The 14,450-nt window shown below is 38.5% G+C and overlaps 1 protein-coding gene across 1 annotated transcript; it reads left to right on the forward strand.

Annotated features, from left to right (window-relative positions):
- The first annotated feature begins 6,309 nt into the window (after nt 1–6,309).
- LOC149231517 (uncharacterized) lies at nt 6,310–7,395 on the forward strand. The gene has a single exon (XM_089381659.1). It carries the CDS (start codon nt 6,310–6,312, stop codon nt 7,393–7,395), a length of 1,086 nt encoding a protein of 361 aa, XP_089237785.1.
- The last annotated feature ends 7,055 nt before the right edge of the window (nt 7,396–14,450 follow it).

The following is a 14,450-nucleotide window of genomic DNA, read 5'->3' on the forward strand; positions in this document are numbered from 1 at the left end:
ACCATCTTTCTAGAAAACAATGGAGCCAAATGAAAAAGGTTCCAAAATGTTGTGACATAGTTTTCATAGTTTAATGGGTTAGTAGGGTCAACCTCTTCCGTAGTTTAACGAGCTAGTAGGGTCAACCTCTTACAAAATAAGGCTACATTCAAGTGTGGCTACATTCAAGTGTGGACAACCTCTTACAAAATAAGGCTACATTCAAGTGTGGAGAACGTTATTTGTTAGTAGATACTATATTATGTGTAGATGGCCATTGAGTGGGGTAAGATCAATAATAAATCACTATATACAAATATGATCAATCTTAATCAACCATTATTACTAGACTAAGTCATCAAAACTATTTTAAGCTATCAACACTACTTATCCGATGATATAGTCCCATTTAGCTTATCTAATAATATATATTTTGAAAATGTGTGATCTTGTATATAGTTGTGGAAATAGTTCTATCTTCGACAAGTTAAGGTTTTACCTTTTTTGTAAAAGAGATCCACTATCTCTTCTGCTCTTTTAGTTTTCTGTCAAGACACCACTAATACATTCCTTGGATATGAGAAGGCAAGTCAATAGCAAAATATCAGACAATCCCAAATTTTTCCATAAAAATTGTGTTCCTTGTTGTAGAACTGAAATACTAACTGAGAACTAAATCTACAAATCTTACTTTTGGAAGAAAGTGTGTTTCAATTTGTATATATAGAGAGAATCCACTAGTCTAATAAAAAGAACTAAAAAGTCAATGTATACTAGTTGCAAACATCACCACTTATGCACTTCTCTAATATAGGTGAAGACTTGGCACTGAACAATAAAACAAGAAATTTGAAATTATGTGCTCTATCCAAAAAAATGGGAAACTTGATTAACCGTATAAGATACATAGAGATCCAACCTGACATGCTACACTCTTACCACAGGCTAACAAAAGCTTGACAAAGGGACCTCTCTGATCTTAAAGAACCGGGGCATAAAAATGTGCTCATGTGCAGCATTTTACGAACAAAAATATATGTTGGAAACTACAAACGATTAAAATTTCACTAGCTGCAATGCCATTTAAGAATATATTTTGAGAAGAAAATGATCATCATTGAAAAAGCAAGTGCCAACTCACATTTTGGGAGAAGGCCAATCAAATATCCATTTTTAGAGTGCTTTTTTTTGGAGAAGGCCAATCAAATAACCATTTTTAGGGTGTTGTAACCCCTCCAGCATCTTTGCTGCTAGCTCAGCAATTCATTTTTGAAGGTGTACCATTCTTTATTGTTCCAATGGAGAATTTATACCTGATCTAATTTCTCTAGCCAACCCTGGGTTGTGACGTGGAGAATTTGATTTTTGAAGCCTTAATGAATGAGGTTTCTCTCTTTTGTTGGTGCTTTGCATGCTTCTTCTGCAATGAATGCCAATAACATCCCCAATTTTGACCTCACCATGGTTACCATTGACAACATTGTTATCACAACTTAAGTCTATGTGAATAATAGGTGGATTTTGATTATGGAGATAGCTTAAACGTTGCAAAAATTGCCTTTCCCAACCCAACCCTTGATTATATGACTTTCCAGATTATAGAAGCTTTACAGAAATTCACACTCGACAGGGCTTTGTATAAATTGTTGAATTCTAAAGCTGGTAATAGGAAAAGTAAAAGTTCGTTTAAATCATATGATTGGAAGCAGATATTCGGAATTTGATTTTCTCTTTCGAAAAAATTAAAGAAACGTTAGGATGAAACTCACGCAACACCAGTATATATTACCGATTGGATTTGCAACACCAGTATATATTAATTCCATTTCTTTTTGGTCTTCACCTGTGAGGGGCGAATAATATTGGAATAACCTAATCATGTAATAAAGGGATCCGAGTACCAATTGAATAACCTAATCATCTTGTAATAAAGGGTTTTGCTTTGGTTCAGAAATTTGATAAAAAAATTAGTTGAAATTTGACGAGTGAGAAGGGCTTTATTATGATTTAGAATCCAGGTGTAAAACAATTTCTTAGAGTTTAAATTTAAAATAATCTAAATTGTAAAAAGAGTCAAAATTAAGAAGTGATACATACTGTAAATTTCTAGATTACAGGTTAGTCCAATTGGTCCACTCATCTCAGCAGTCATCCAACGGCATCAGGAAAATAATATTTGGATTTTTGTCTTAATTTAAAAAGTCAAATTTTTATAACTCTGAAACAACACCAGTCACATAGTTCATGGGTTTAATTCTCTTGACACACTTACTGATTTTAGTAATTCTTCAATCTCAAATAGAAAAAATAACAAAATGTTGTTTTCATTTGAAAAGCCTAAAATTTAAAATTCTGGAACAAAAGATTTAAAAAATCATAGATTTAATTTTCTCAACACTTTCACTAATCTCAACAATCTTTTAACCACAAATCAAAAAATATCTAATTTTTTATATTAATTTGAAAAATATTTAACACTAAAAAACATCACCCGTCCAACCACAAATGAAAAAAATATCTGGTTTTTTTGGTTCTTAATTTGAAAAATACTTAACATTTAAAACTCCTAAACATCACCAGTCCAACCACAAATGAAAAATATATCTAGATTTTTGTCTTAATTTGAGAAATCCTTAACATTTAAAACTCTGGAAAGTCACCATTCCAATGGTCTAGGTACTTTTATTATCATTTTCCTTTCCAGCTTGGTTGTTTGGAGAGACCATTTTGTAGCTTGCAAAACTAATGGAAAAAAATTGCATATTTCAAAACCTCGGTTATTATAAATTGTTTTTTGTTTTAGTTAAAGTCATTTAATTTGGTAATTAATATTTGTAGAGTTATAATGAAGGAATCTGAAATTCAGGAGATAGGAACCACTCATTTCTACCTGCTGGCGATATCTTTGGTCACCGTAAACTTCCCTGAAACACATTCCCCATTGACCGAGCAAGTCCAAATCCCATTGACCAACATTCTCCACAAGAAGGGCATGAGGAAGGTTTAGTGGGAAACAAGAGGGACAAGCAAGGAGCGCGGCTGCCGAGTGAAGGTGTGCTACTGAAAACATCCAACCAGTGACCGCGGTGGAGTATCTACAAGTGCGTAATCAGAACCAATGCATGTCATCTAGGCCATGTTTCGTGCCACATTTCCGCCAGTCGACTTCCGACCATGAAATTCCCATGCATGCATGACCTTCATATCATGGTTTCACTATCGCTAACAACTGTTGAGAACGGAGCCTGCATGCCTACTGCCCCTGTGACACGCTCTCCCCATCTGTCAATCTGCTGATACTTTGTCTGAATCTATTAAACCACCACTGATTCGAGAGAGAAGATTTTTCTGGTAAATTTCTTTTCTTCCTCCCTACGCGGTTTTTTGCGCAGTGGCGGGCCTTCTTCCTCTCGGCTTTTCTGGAAGGAGCTTTCTTCCTCGTTTATTCAATCATGTAAAATCTTCCCCCGGCATTCTTTCTGCTCCGGTCTTGTTTGTCTGGTCGTAAAATGTTGACGCCTCTCTTCAGCACCCTGCAATCGGCATGCTTGCGGCTCCAGGTCAGTACTTTTCCTTACTCATGTCTTTCAAAAAGAATTTTGCCTGGAAATATTTTTAATACCTATAAAATAGTTAAAATTTATGATTAGATATCAGCTTGAAGATGGAATTATAATATCTGGTATAAAAGACTGATGTTGTCCTAGAAGGTTTGGTTTTTTCATTCTCTGGTTTTATTATTGAATTCACATGTCGGGGCCAGCAAATTCGGAATGGTCGTGGGTATCTGTTTTCAAGCTTAAAAATTATTTTATTATAACCAAACCTTACTCAGATATACATTTTAAGTTTGGTGTTTGGTGGTGTGTTTGCAAAGTTTTCTGTTGCTTCTTTGTATGCCCTAAGGTTCCATCGTGATTAAGCTTTGTATCGCTGATGCATGAGATTTTTATGTCCTCGGGATTTTGTATGAGAGGGCCATACAATCCCTGAGGGGATTCTCCTTTTTTTCTCCATAGCAATCCCAGGTAGGAAAATCCTCTGGAGGACTGGTCGAGTTTCTGGTATTTCTTTCGATACCGTTTGGTCTTCTGGTTTTTCCGGGCCAGATCCTTCTTCTGGGTATCTGAAAATCGTTTGGGGTACCGGATTTTCCTCCCGATCACGTCCCTGCTTCTCAGGATAGTCTCGGGCAGAGTTTCTTTAGATTCAAATCTTATGATATTCAGGGACAATTAATATTACAAGGGACGAGATCAGATACCCGGGAACAAGAGAAGCCGTCGTTTTTCAAAAATTCCTCCCTATCTGCCATATCTTACCTCGTGGTAGCGTCACTCTCATTCAAATTCGAAGGACAACTGGCCTTTTCATTACTTCTCTCCTTTTGGAAAGGGTGCCCCTTTATTCTCGAGACTTCCTCTTGTCAGTCCTTTTGTCAGAAAAGCCTCGATTCTGCTCCGTTGATCCTATCTTCTCTGGGTGTTATATTCAGAGAGCGTCAGTCCACTCATCCTGCAATTTAAATGCCTGATCTGACATATCTTCTTTTGGATTTTTTGGTACTCGTCAGTTAAGTCAGTAGGTAAACCTTTTAAGAATGGAACTCACGTATGACACATCAACTATGGAGGCCATGGTACATGCTGCCATCCAGGTAGAATCCTACCGAGGTGCCGCCAAGTTGTCAAATGATTGGCAATCCATGCTGGATGATATGCTTATCCATCCCTTCGACCCCTATGATGATAGGGATGGAAATGGTCGGGCAAAGGAAAGACCTATCTGAGATGGCAGACAACCCGATGTCTATCAAAAGGAAAAGGCTTATGGTGAGTCTAAGACCTATTCCAAAAAGAATCTGAAGCTTGTCAAAACTATCCCCCCGCCCGTGGCAATCAAGCTTGATAGTGTTTGCTTATCGGACTGCATAGAAAGCCTTCAGGATAATGCTCTAGTTGGCCGATGGTACTTTCCAGAGATGGATGATTCCACGATGAGAAACTAGCTCGAATTGCAATGGAAACCTCTGATAGGCTATATTCCTATTGTGGCCAGACTGTTGAAGGAATGGTATTGATTTCATTTATTGAGCATTAGTGACCTGGAAACCATTCAGAATCAGCCATGGGTTTATGGAAGGAGTTTCCTGGCGTTACATAAGTGGTATATGGGTTATAACCCGTTGAAGAATACTCCTACCAATAACTTGATATGGGTAAAGCTACCAGGGCTGCCCCTGGAGTTATGGTCAAAGGAAACCTTAACAGAGATAGGAAATGCCATAGGAAAGTGTGTATATGTTGATCCTAGATGCTTGGGAGAAAAAGATAAACGTGTGGCTTGGATTCTCATAGAAAAAGCCTACAGAGGAGGGTTCCCTGACCACATTGATATATTCTGGAGGGAGCTAAAAATAAATCAGAGGTTGGACTTTTGGGGAGTCCCCTTCAGATGCTCAGCTTGCCACCGGGCGGGACATTTAATCAAGAATTTCTCTCGCCGACCTGTCTTAAAAAGCCGAAAGCATCATGGCTTCTCCCAGTTTGCAGCAAGGACTTATAGGACAAAGTCCCCATCCCCGGGAATAGAGAAGTTAACAACTTCAAAAAGCCTATCTCCATCAGAGTTCGGTGATCAGCGAAGGGGTAGTAATCTTGAAGTCTCACAACAAACTCCACCTCCTCTCAAGATCCCAAATCCTTTGGATATTATCTCTCCTTCAATGCCTCCTCTGGAACCAACCTCTGATCATGAAATCCCTCTCCCTCCCCCAGTCCCTCAGTCCTTTAAAGATCCCAACAGGGAGGTCCATATTACCCTCATCCCATCCTCCTCTCCGTCTCCAAAAAAGAAAAAGACTCCATCTGGAAAAGGAAAAGAACTTTTGATTACGCCTACCCCTTTAAACTCCCCAATCTCCTCTCCCACAAACTCAATTGGCAGCGACTTGGACTACCTTCTAAACAAAAAATCGCTGGAACTTAGACCCCTCACTATTCACAAGCCAGGAAAACAATCTTCTCCTCAAATAAGCCCAAATTCTGCAAGGAACATTACGGTGAGAAGAAAAAACAACAGGGGTAGTAGACACTTCAGGGGGAGGGTCGATGGAGCAGGCAGAGGGGTTCGTAATCTATCTCTTATAGACATCCCTATCATTGATATGACTGAAGAAAGGCCTCTTAGAGCAAGCATGGCCGAAAAAAATCCCCAATGACATTCATCATATCCATGAATGTAAGAGGTCTGGGGGCAGACCATAAATTTTTGGCCCTAAAGAATCTTTTCCATTCAGCAAGACCTAAAATCATATTAATTCAAGAGACCATGCATAACACTTCTGTATCAATTTCCTATTTCAGGAAAATGTTTCCCTCCTGGCATATAACCGCTTCGGAAGCTAATGGACTTTCTGGAGGCCTAGCGGTTTTATGGGATCCTGATTGGATCAAAGCAAAGGCATATAGATGTTTGGCAGGCATTCTCATCTCGGCTCAAATCAGGGGGAATGCCTGTCCGATCAACATTCTGAATATATACGCTCCTTACAAAAACAGATTGTCATTCTGGGAGAAATTATTTGCTTCAGAAATTTTTGACATTGAATCTTTGATGATTGCAGGAGACTTAAATGTCACTTTAAACTTGGATGAAATATGGGGCATCAGCAGAAAAAAGGATCCTCTTGCAGATCGCATAAAATATGAGCTACTAAGCAGGAATCTTGTTGATATAAATCCTCTCAAAATGCTTCCGACTTGGGAAAATGGAAGGATTGAAGAGGCTTATATAGCAAAAATACTCGATAGATTTATCCTTCATGCTAGTTTAATTGATAGATTGGGCATGCCGTTCTCAACAATTGAGAATGTTTTCATATCAGATCATAGACCGATACTTCTAGGCTGGAGAGAAAAGGGTTTTAGAAAAGGCTATTCATTCAAATTTAACAGGACATGTTTGGAAGAATCTGAGTTTAATGATATTATAATAAGAACCTGGAGAGAGTTGTCATCAACAGAAAATATACCTCCTTTCTTGACCTTCAGGGACAAAATGGACTCCATTAGAAAGGTGATTAAGGAATGGCAATTCAAAAAAAGGCAAATGAATAGAGCATCCCTTCGGGAAATTCAAAGGGAATTGGACAACGTCTCGGGATCCCTGGCCTCTAATCTACTCACTTTCAAAATGAGATGTCGTATAAAGGATCTTCAAAAGAAAAAATTAAAAATATTAGAACAGGAGGAAGCTTTTTGGAGATTAAAGCGTAGGGCGATTTGGCTTAAGGACGGGGACAAGAAAACAAAAAAATTTCACAAGTTTGTGAGCTCCAGACGTGAAAAAAATTCTATATGGAAAATAAGTGATGGAACATTGATTTATTTCCACAGATGTTCGATGATGAACTAAATGACCGACCTTTCTAGCCAGTAACTAAGGAGGAGCTGTTAGAAACAATGAAATCTTTTAAAAGGGATAAGTGTCCAGGTCCAGATGGCTGGACGATAGAGTTCTTCATTCACTTCTTTGATATTATCAAAACTGATTTGTTAAGGATGGTAGAAGGATCCAGGATATCAGGTAGTATCAATCAGAAAATTTCCTCCACACATATAGCTATCATTCCAAAAAAAGGAGAAGTTGAATCCTTCCAAGACTTTAGACCGATATCCCTTTGCAACATTTCTTTCAAAATCATTTCCAAAATTATTGCATAAAGAATCAAAGAAACTTTTTCAAGGTTCTTAACAAAGGATCAGCACGGTTTTTTAAAAGGAAGAAATATACTGGACGCAGTTGCAAACACACAAGAAAGTCTGTTTGCCATGCACACTAAAAAAAGTAATGCTATTATTTTCAAGATCGACCTCCGCAAGGCATACGATTGCCTTTATTGGGGGTTCATCGGGTGTTTACTCGCAAAGATTGGATTAAGGGCCAGCATGATAAACTGGATCATGGCATGTGTCGAGAAGGTGAACTATGCTATCATTGTTAACGGGATTCCATCTTCTTATTTTCTAGCTGCCAGAGGACTTCGCCAAGGCTGCCCCTTGTCGCCCCTTTTATTCATCTTGGGAATGAATTCACTAAACCTTCACATCAATAAGGCAGTCAAGGAAAATAGGTATCGCCCTTTGAAAATCTGCAAGAACAATTTCATCTCACTTAATTTATTTGTAGATGATATTCTTATGTTTGGAATGTTGTGCAGACTCACTTGGTTATGTTTTTATGACATCCTTAAAAAATTTCAAAAAGCTACAGGATTACAAATAAATAATTCAAAGTCAGTAATCTACCATAATGATGTCAATCAGGAAGCAGTAGAATGGTTATCCTCACTCTTTGGAATAGAGGCGCAACCCATTAAGCATGGAATAAAATACTTGGGTTTCCAGCTAAAAACAAATGGTTATTCAAAGAAGGACTGGCAATGGATTTTAGATAGATACTACAAAAAGATATCAGTTTTGGAATACAGATGCTTATCATTGGCGGGAAGAGTGACCTTGGTTCAATTGGTTTTAACTCAACTCACAGTATATTGGGCTCATTGTTTCTTTTGCCTACAAGTATCCTTCAAAAAATGAATAGGCTAACTGCAAATTTTATATGGGGCGGCTAATTGGAAAAAAGAAAATTTCACCTGTCCAAATTATCTGATATCTCTTTGCCGAAAAGCATGGGAGGATGGGACCTGCTGGACTTGCGGACCTTCGGAAAGGCACTGTTATGTAAGTCTCTGTGGAGAGGGATATATGGAGAGGGTCCATGGAGTAACACAATTCAGAAGAAATATATGGGCAGTAAGGATATCTCACACTAGTTTAGGGTGGGAAGGATTGGTTCCTTATATGGTTCAACAATATGGTTGAGTTTCTGGAAGATAGAAAGTTGTTTCCTAAAGAATTTAACGTGGCGTGTAGGTTTTAACCGTGTATAGAAATTACCTGCATACAAATTCTTAAACAAAGAAAATAAACAATGCGAGAGCATAACACATAAAACACATATACACAGAGATTTTCCCCTGAATCCCAAAACCGGGACTACTAATTTGATTTTTCATTATGTTCCTTTCAATGTTACAATACATATTTATACATGCCGAAGCATCCAATACCATGGACCGAAATCCATCGCGTCCAATACCATGGACCGAAATCCATCACGTCCAATACCATGGACAAAAAATCATGCACAGAACCATAGGTGGGTCCGCCCAACCTAACATAAGGGTCCAAAACCAAAATTTTCCGGGGCGCTGCCCCGGACCCCATAAAGTGGGGTTACGGGTGCCCTTCAAACCCCCTATTAACTATGTGGAAAGAATATAACACAACCCAACAATCTCCCACTTGTTGTTTTCTTTCTATAGGGGGCCACAGGAGAGCAAGGATAATTTTAGGGGCGAATGTTCGCCCTTTAGCGAAATTAGGGGGTTTTAAATTTTTAGTGGGCGAATATTTTGTATCATAGTACATTTTTACAAATCACCTCAAATAGCCCACCTTATTTTAAGGGAGAGGGTAAAAAAGGTAAATTTAGCCCTTGAAATTAGGACTTACAACCTTCCATTCGCCCATTTTCAAGAATAGGTTTTATTTAAGTGAATCCATTCCCCATTTCAAAAGGTATGGTAAATAAATAAAAATATAAATAAACTAGACGTATCGTAAATAAATAAAACCTCTTTTTATATTTAGTCCATAACCCTCGTTCTATTTATGAAGGCTCAAGAAAGAGGTTTTATTTAAGTGAATCCTATGGGCCAAATACCATATTTGTAAAAGAGGTATGGTAAATTAATAAAAATATAAATAAACGAGAGGTGTGGTAAACAAATAAAACATTTTTTTATATTTACTCCATAAGTCACCTTATATTTACAAACACTCAAAAAATGGGTTATATTTAGGTGAAACCTATGGCCAAAATACTATGGGACAAATACCATGGACTAGATTGTTATTAATACCATGCAAAAAACCATTATTAACCCTAATATTAGAATTAATAAAAATAAAAATGGCACATGGTATTGACCCATGGTATTCACCAAAATGGCACATGGTATTGACCCATGGTATTCACCTGGAATGTAGCCTATTTAAATGGGGGAATTAATCCAGCATGTAGCCTATGCTAAGATTCACTAGGACTTTACAAAGTTTTATTATTTAGTGAAAGACTCGCGAAGATCTTACAAGATTTTATAATTGAGTAAAATATTCTAATAAAAATAAAAATGGCACATGGTATTGAGCCATGGTATTCACCTGGAATGTAGCCTATTTAAATGGGGGAATTAAACCAACATGTAGCCTATGCTAAGATTCACTAGGACTTTACAAAGTTTTATTGTTTAGTGAAAGACTCGCCAAGATCTTACAAGATTTTATAATTGAGTAAAATATTCGCCATTCCTCATGAGAGATTTGCCAAAAATTTATATATACATATTATATTATTGATAAAATCGCCTTCCATTTTTCCTATATACCATGGAGATTCGCCCATTTATTATGTTTATAAATTTAGGGGGGGTTTTTAAAATTTTCCCTGCAGGAGAGCTTAGTCATTTTTCCAACCCTGAGATGCCCATTGCTTCTCTACACCAAGAGAACTTCTCAGAGCTCACATATTTTTTCAATGCATATGTAGTATTCTTCAAAGTGTCCACCTTTACCAGCAACACGTTTCTGTCTTCTATCATATCCCTCACAAAGTGATACTGAACATCAATGTGCTTTGTCTTTGAATGATAAGCAGGGTTATTTGCCAAGAAAATTGCACTTTGGCTATCATAATCTATTCTTATAGCTCCCTGTACTAACCCCATACTTGAACACAATCTCTGCAACCAAACTACTTCCTTGCTTGCATGAGTGGTTGCCATGTATTCTGCCTCTATAGTTGATAGTGCCACTACAGATTGTTTCTTACTCATCCAACTGACTGCACCTCCAAATAGGTTAAACACATACCCACTTGTAGATTTTCTTTGATCCAGATCTCCAGCCCAGCCTGCATCAACAAAGCCATGAATATCCAGCACTCTGTCCAATCTTGGTCTTCCTTGGTAGCACAAACCATAATCGCTAGTGCCATGCAAATATCTGAAAACCCGCTTCACTGCTGTCCAGTGCTCCTTCCCAGGTTTTGACATAAACCTGCTCAATACTCCCATAGCATGTGCAATGTCTGGTCTAGTACAGACCATTTCATACATCAGGCTACCCACTGCACTTGCATATGGAACACGAGACATGTCCTCTTCCTCTTCTTATGTCTCGGGACACTGTTCAGCAGATAACCTCACACCTACAGGAATAGGAACCTTCACCGGTTTACTATCCTGCATATTAAACCTTTGCAGTATTGTCTCGACATACTTCCTTTGGTTTAACTAGAGCTTCCTCTTTGCTCGATCTCTTTTAATTTCCATGCCCAAAATATAGTTTGCAGCACCAAGATCTTTCATTTCAAATTTGGAGGACAATTGGGTCTTCAAATCCTGGATAATTTCTTTGTCATTTCCAACCAACAACATATCATCCACATACAAGACTAGATAAATAACACGGTCACCAATTAATTTAAAATACACACAATGATCTGCTTTGCTTCTCGTGAAGCCAAGTCCCCGTATAAATGTATCAAATTTCTGATACCACATCCTTGGTGACTGTTTTAACCCATACAAAGTCTTCTTTAACTTGCATACCAGTTCTTTCTTACCCTTCACCACAAAGCCTTCAGGTTGCTTCATGTAGATTTCCTCTTCCAAATCCCCGTGAAGAAATGTTGTCTTCACGTCCATCTGTTCTACCTCAAAATCAAAAGCAGCAGCAACAGATAAAAGTAATCTAATAGAAGTTACCTTGGCAACAGGAGAAAAAATATCACCAAAATCAATTCCCGGCACCTGGGAATAACCTTTTGCTACCAATCGAGCTTTGTATTTCTCCACCTTTCCTTTTGCATTTGTCTTCTTCTTGAACACCCATTTTCTGCCAATGGGTTTCCTTCCAGCCGGAAACTCCACCAGATTCCAAGCTTCATTTTTGTGCAAAGATCCCATTTCATCAACCATGGCCTCTTTCCAGAGTTTTCCATCCTCTAAATCCACTGCTTCCTTCACAGTTATGGGATCATCATCAATAACAGACAAAGTAAAATTTGAACAGAAAGCAGATGAACTATACCTTTCTGGCTGCCTTCTTTCTCGAACTAATCTTCTCGCAACCAGAGTTTGTGGCTCTTCATCTTCTGATTCCTCCTCTACTACAGATTCTGATTCTTCCTCCTTTAGTTCAAACTCTTTCTTCACAGGTTCCTTTGGTTGGAATTCATGTTTAATAACATCTTTCACCTCTCTGAACACCACATCTCGACTGTACACAACCTTCCATGTGACTGGGTTCCAAAGCTTATAACCCTTTAAACCATCTTTATACCCAATAAAGATGCACTTTTCAGATTTAATATCCAACTTGGTTCATTTCTCCTTTGGAACATGTACATATGCATCACATCCAAAGACCCTCAGATGTGAAAGAGAGGGTTTCTTACCAGTCCATACTTCTTGTGGAGTCTTATCCTCCAACGCTGATGAAGGTGACCTGTTGACTAGGTAACATGCAGTATCCACCACCTCTACCCAGAATTCCTATCCTAACCCGGCACCACTGAGCATGCTTCTTGCCCTTTCCATCAACGTCTTGTTCATTCTTTCTGCGACTCCATTTTGCTGAGGTGTATATGGAGTAGTCTTCTGCTGTGCTATACCACACTTCTTACAGAATTCTTCAAATTCCTTGCTACAAAACTCTCTACCATTATCTGTCCTCAGTACCTTTATCTTCTTCTCTGTCTGATTTTCCACCAAAGCCTTAAATTCTTTAAACCTGTCAAAGACTTCAGATTTCTTCTTAAGGAAGTATATCCATGTATTCCTTGAGAATTCATCTATAAATGATACATAGTACACAGACTTACCCAGTGATGGAACCTTCACAGGTCCAAACACATCACTGTGCACAAGCTCTAATATTTGTTTCGTCCTCTTACCACCAGAGGGGAAACTCACCTGATTCTGCTTCCCATATACACAATTTTCACAGAAATAAAAATCCAGAGAGCTATTATTCATACCTTCTACCATACCTTTACCATGAAGTATTCAAAGGCCCTTCTCTCTAATATGTCCAAGCCTTTGATGCCACAACATGGTCTTCTTTCCAGAGACCACTAGATTTTCTACTCCATTTTCTGGAACCATAGAACTATTGCACCCATCAACAACAGTGCTACCTTGCAGCTTGTACAGAGTTCCAATCCGAACTCCCCGCATCAATATTAGTGCTCCTCGAACCATCTTGCAGGTATCTTTCTTGAACATTATCTTTACACCTGCATCATCCAACTTTCTTACAGAAATCAGATTTCTGGCCAATGCAGGAATATGCAGAACACCCGAAAGTGTTCTAACCCTTCCACCTTGCAACTTCAACTTTACTTTTCCGCAACCAATGATTCTAGCCTTCCTATCATCTCCTAAGAAGACATCACCACCATCGTATTTCTCATACTCGCAGAACCACTCTCTATGGGGAGTGAAGTGAAAGGATTCACCTAAGTTAATCAACCATGCCTCATGATCTACATGTGTACTTGAAGAAGCCAAGTACACATCTCCACCTTCATCTGAGGTGGTTTTCGCCTCTGCAGAAGGATCATCATCAGATCCCTTTCATTTGTCAGGAGCTTTAGATTTACAATCCCTTCTGAAGTGCCCTTCCTTTCCGCATTTCCAGCACACCACCTTTGTAGGTTTTCCTGGAGATTTAGATCTCCCACTCGATGACTTATTTTTGTTTCTGTTGAGGGACCGTCCTTGTACAGACAAGACATCACCATTCTGGCTCTCCATATTTTTTCGTCTCAACTCCTCCGTCAGCAAGGCTGAGACTATTTCATCAAACTGCAAAGCGGTTGCATTGCTACCTATTGCAATAACCAGACTATCCCAGGAATCTGGTAGAGAACACAACAAACTAATGCACTTATCTTCATCTGAAATTTTAATCTCAACAGATGATAACTAACTTACCACGGTATTAAATGCATTCAGATGCTCTATCACCGAGTCTCCATCTTTCATCCTCAGGTTATACATTTTTGTCCGCAGGAACAATTTATTCACCAGAGACTTAGATTGGTACAAAGTCCCTAACTTGTCCCACAAAGCCTTCGTCGTAGCTTCCCCTGATACATTCAGCAATACTGAATCTGAGACACACAATCGTATTGTGCTCTTTTCCTTCTGATCCAACTTCTTCCATTCTTCATCGGTCACTCCCGTTGGTTTAGTACCCGGATCTACCGCGATCCACTGATCTTTATCCACCAACAGATCCTCCATCTTGAGTTTCCACAACTCAAAACTCTGACCATTG

The sequence above is a fragment of the Pinus tabuliformis genome, chromosome J (assembly GCF_031772625.1).
Source record: "Pinus tabuliformis cultivar Carrire ecotype Pingquan chromosome J, CPIR1, whole genome shotgun sequence".
Lineage (NCBI taxonomy): Eukaryota > Viridiplantae > Streptophyta > Pinopsida > Pinales > Pinaceae > Pinus > Pinus tabuliformis.

Excerpts from the sequence above, each read along its gene's own strand:
- LOC149231517 (XM_089381659.1), top strand. The coding sequence starts at position 6,310 with ATGCATAACACTTCTGTATCAATTTCCTATTTCAGGAAAATGTTTCCC.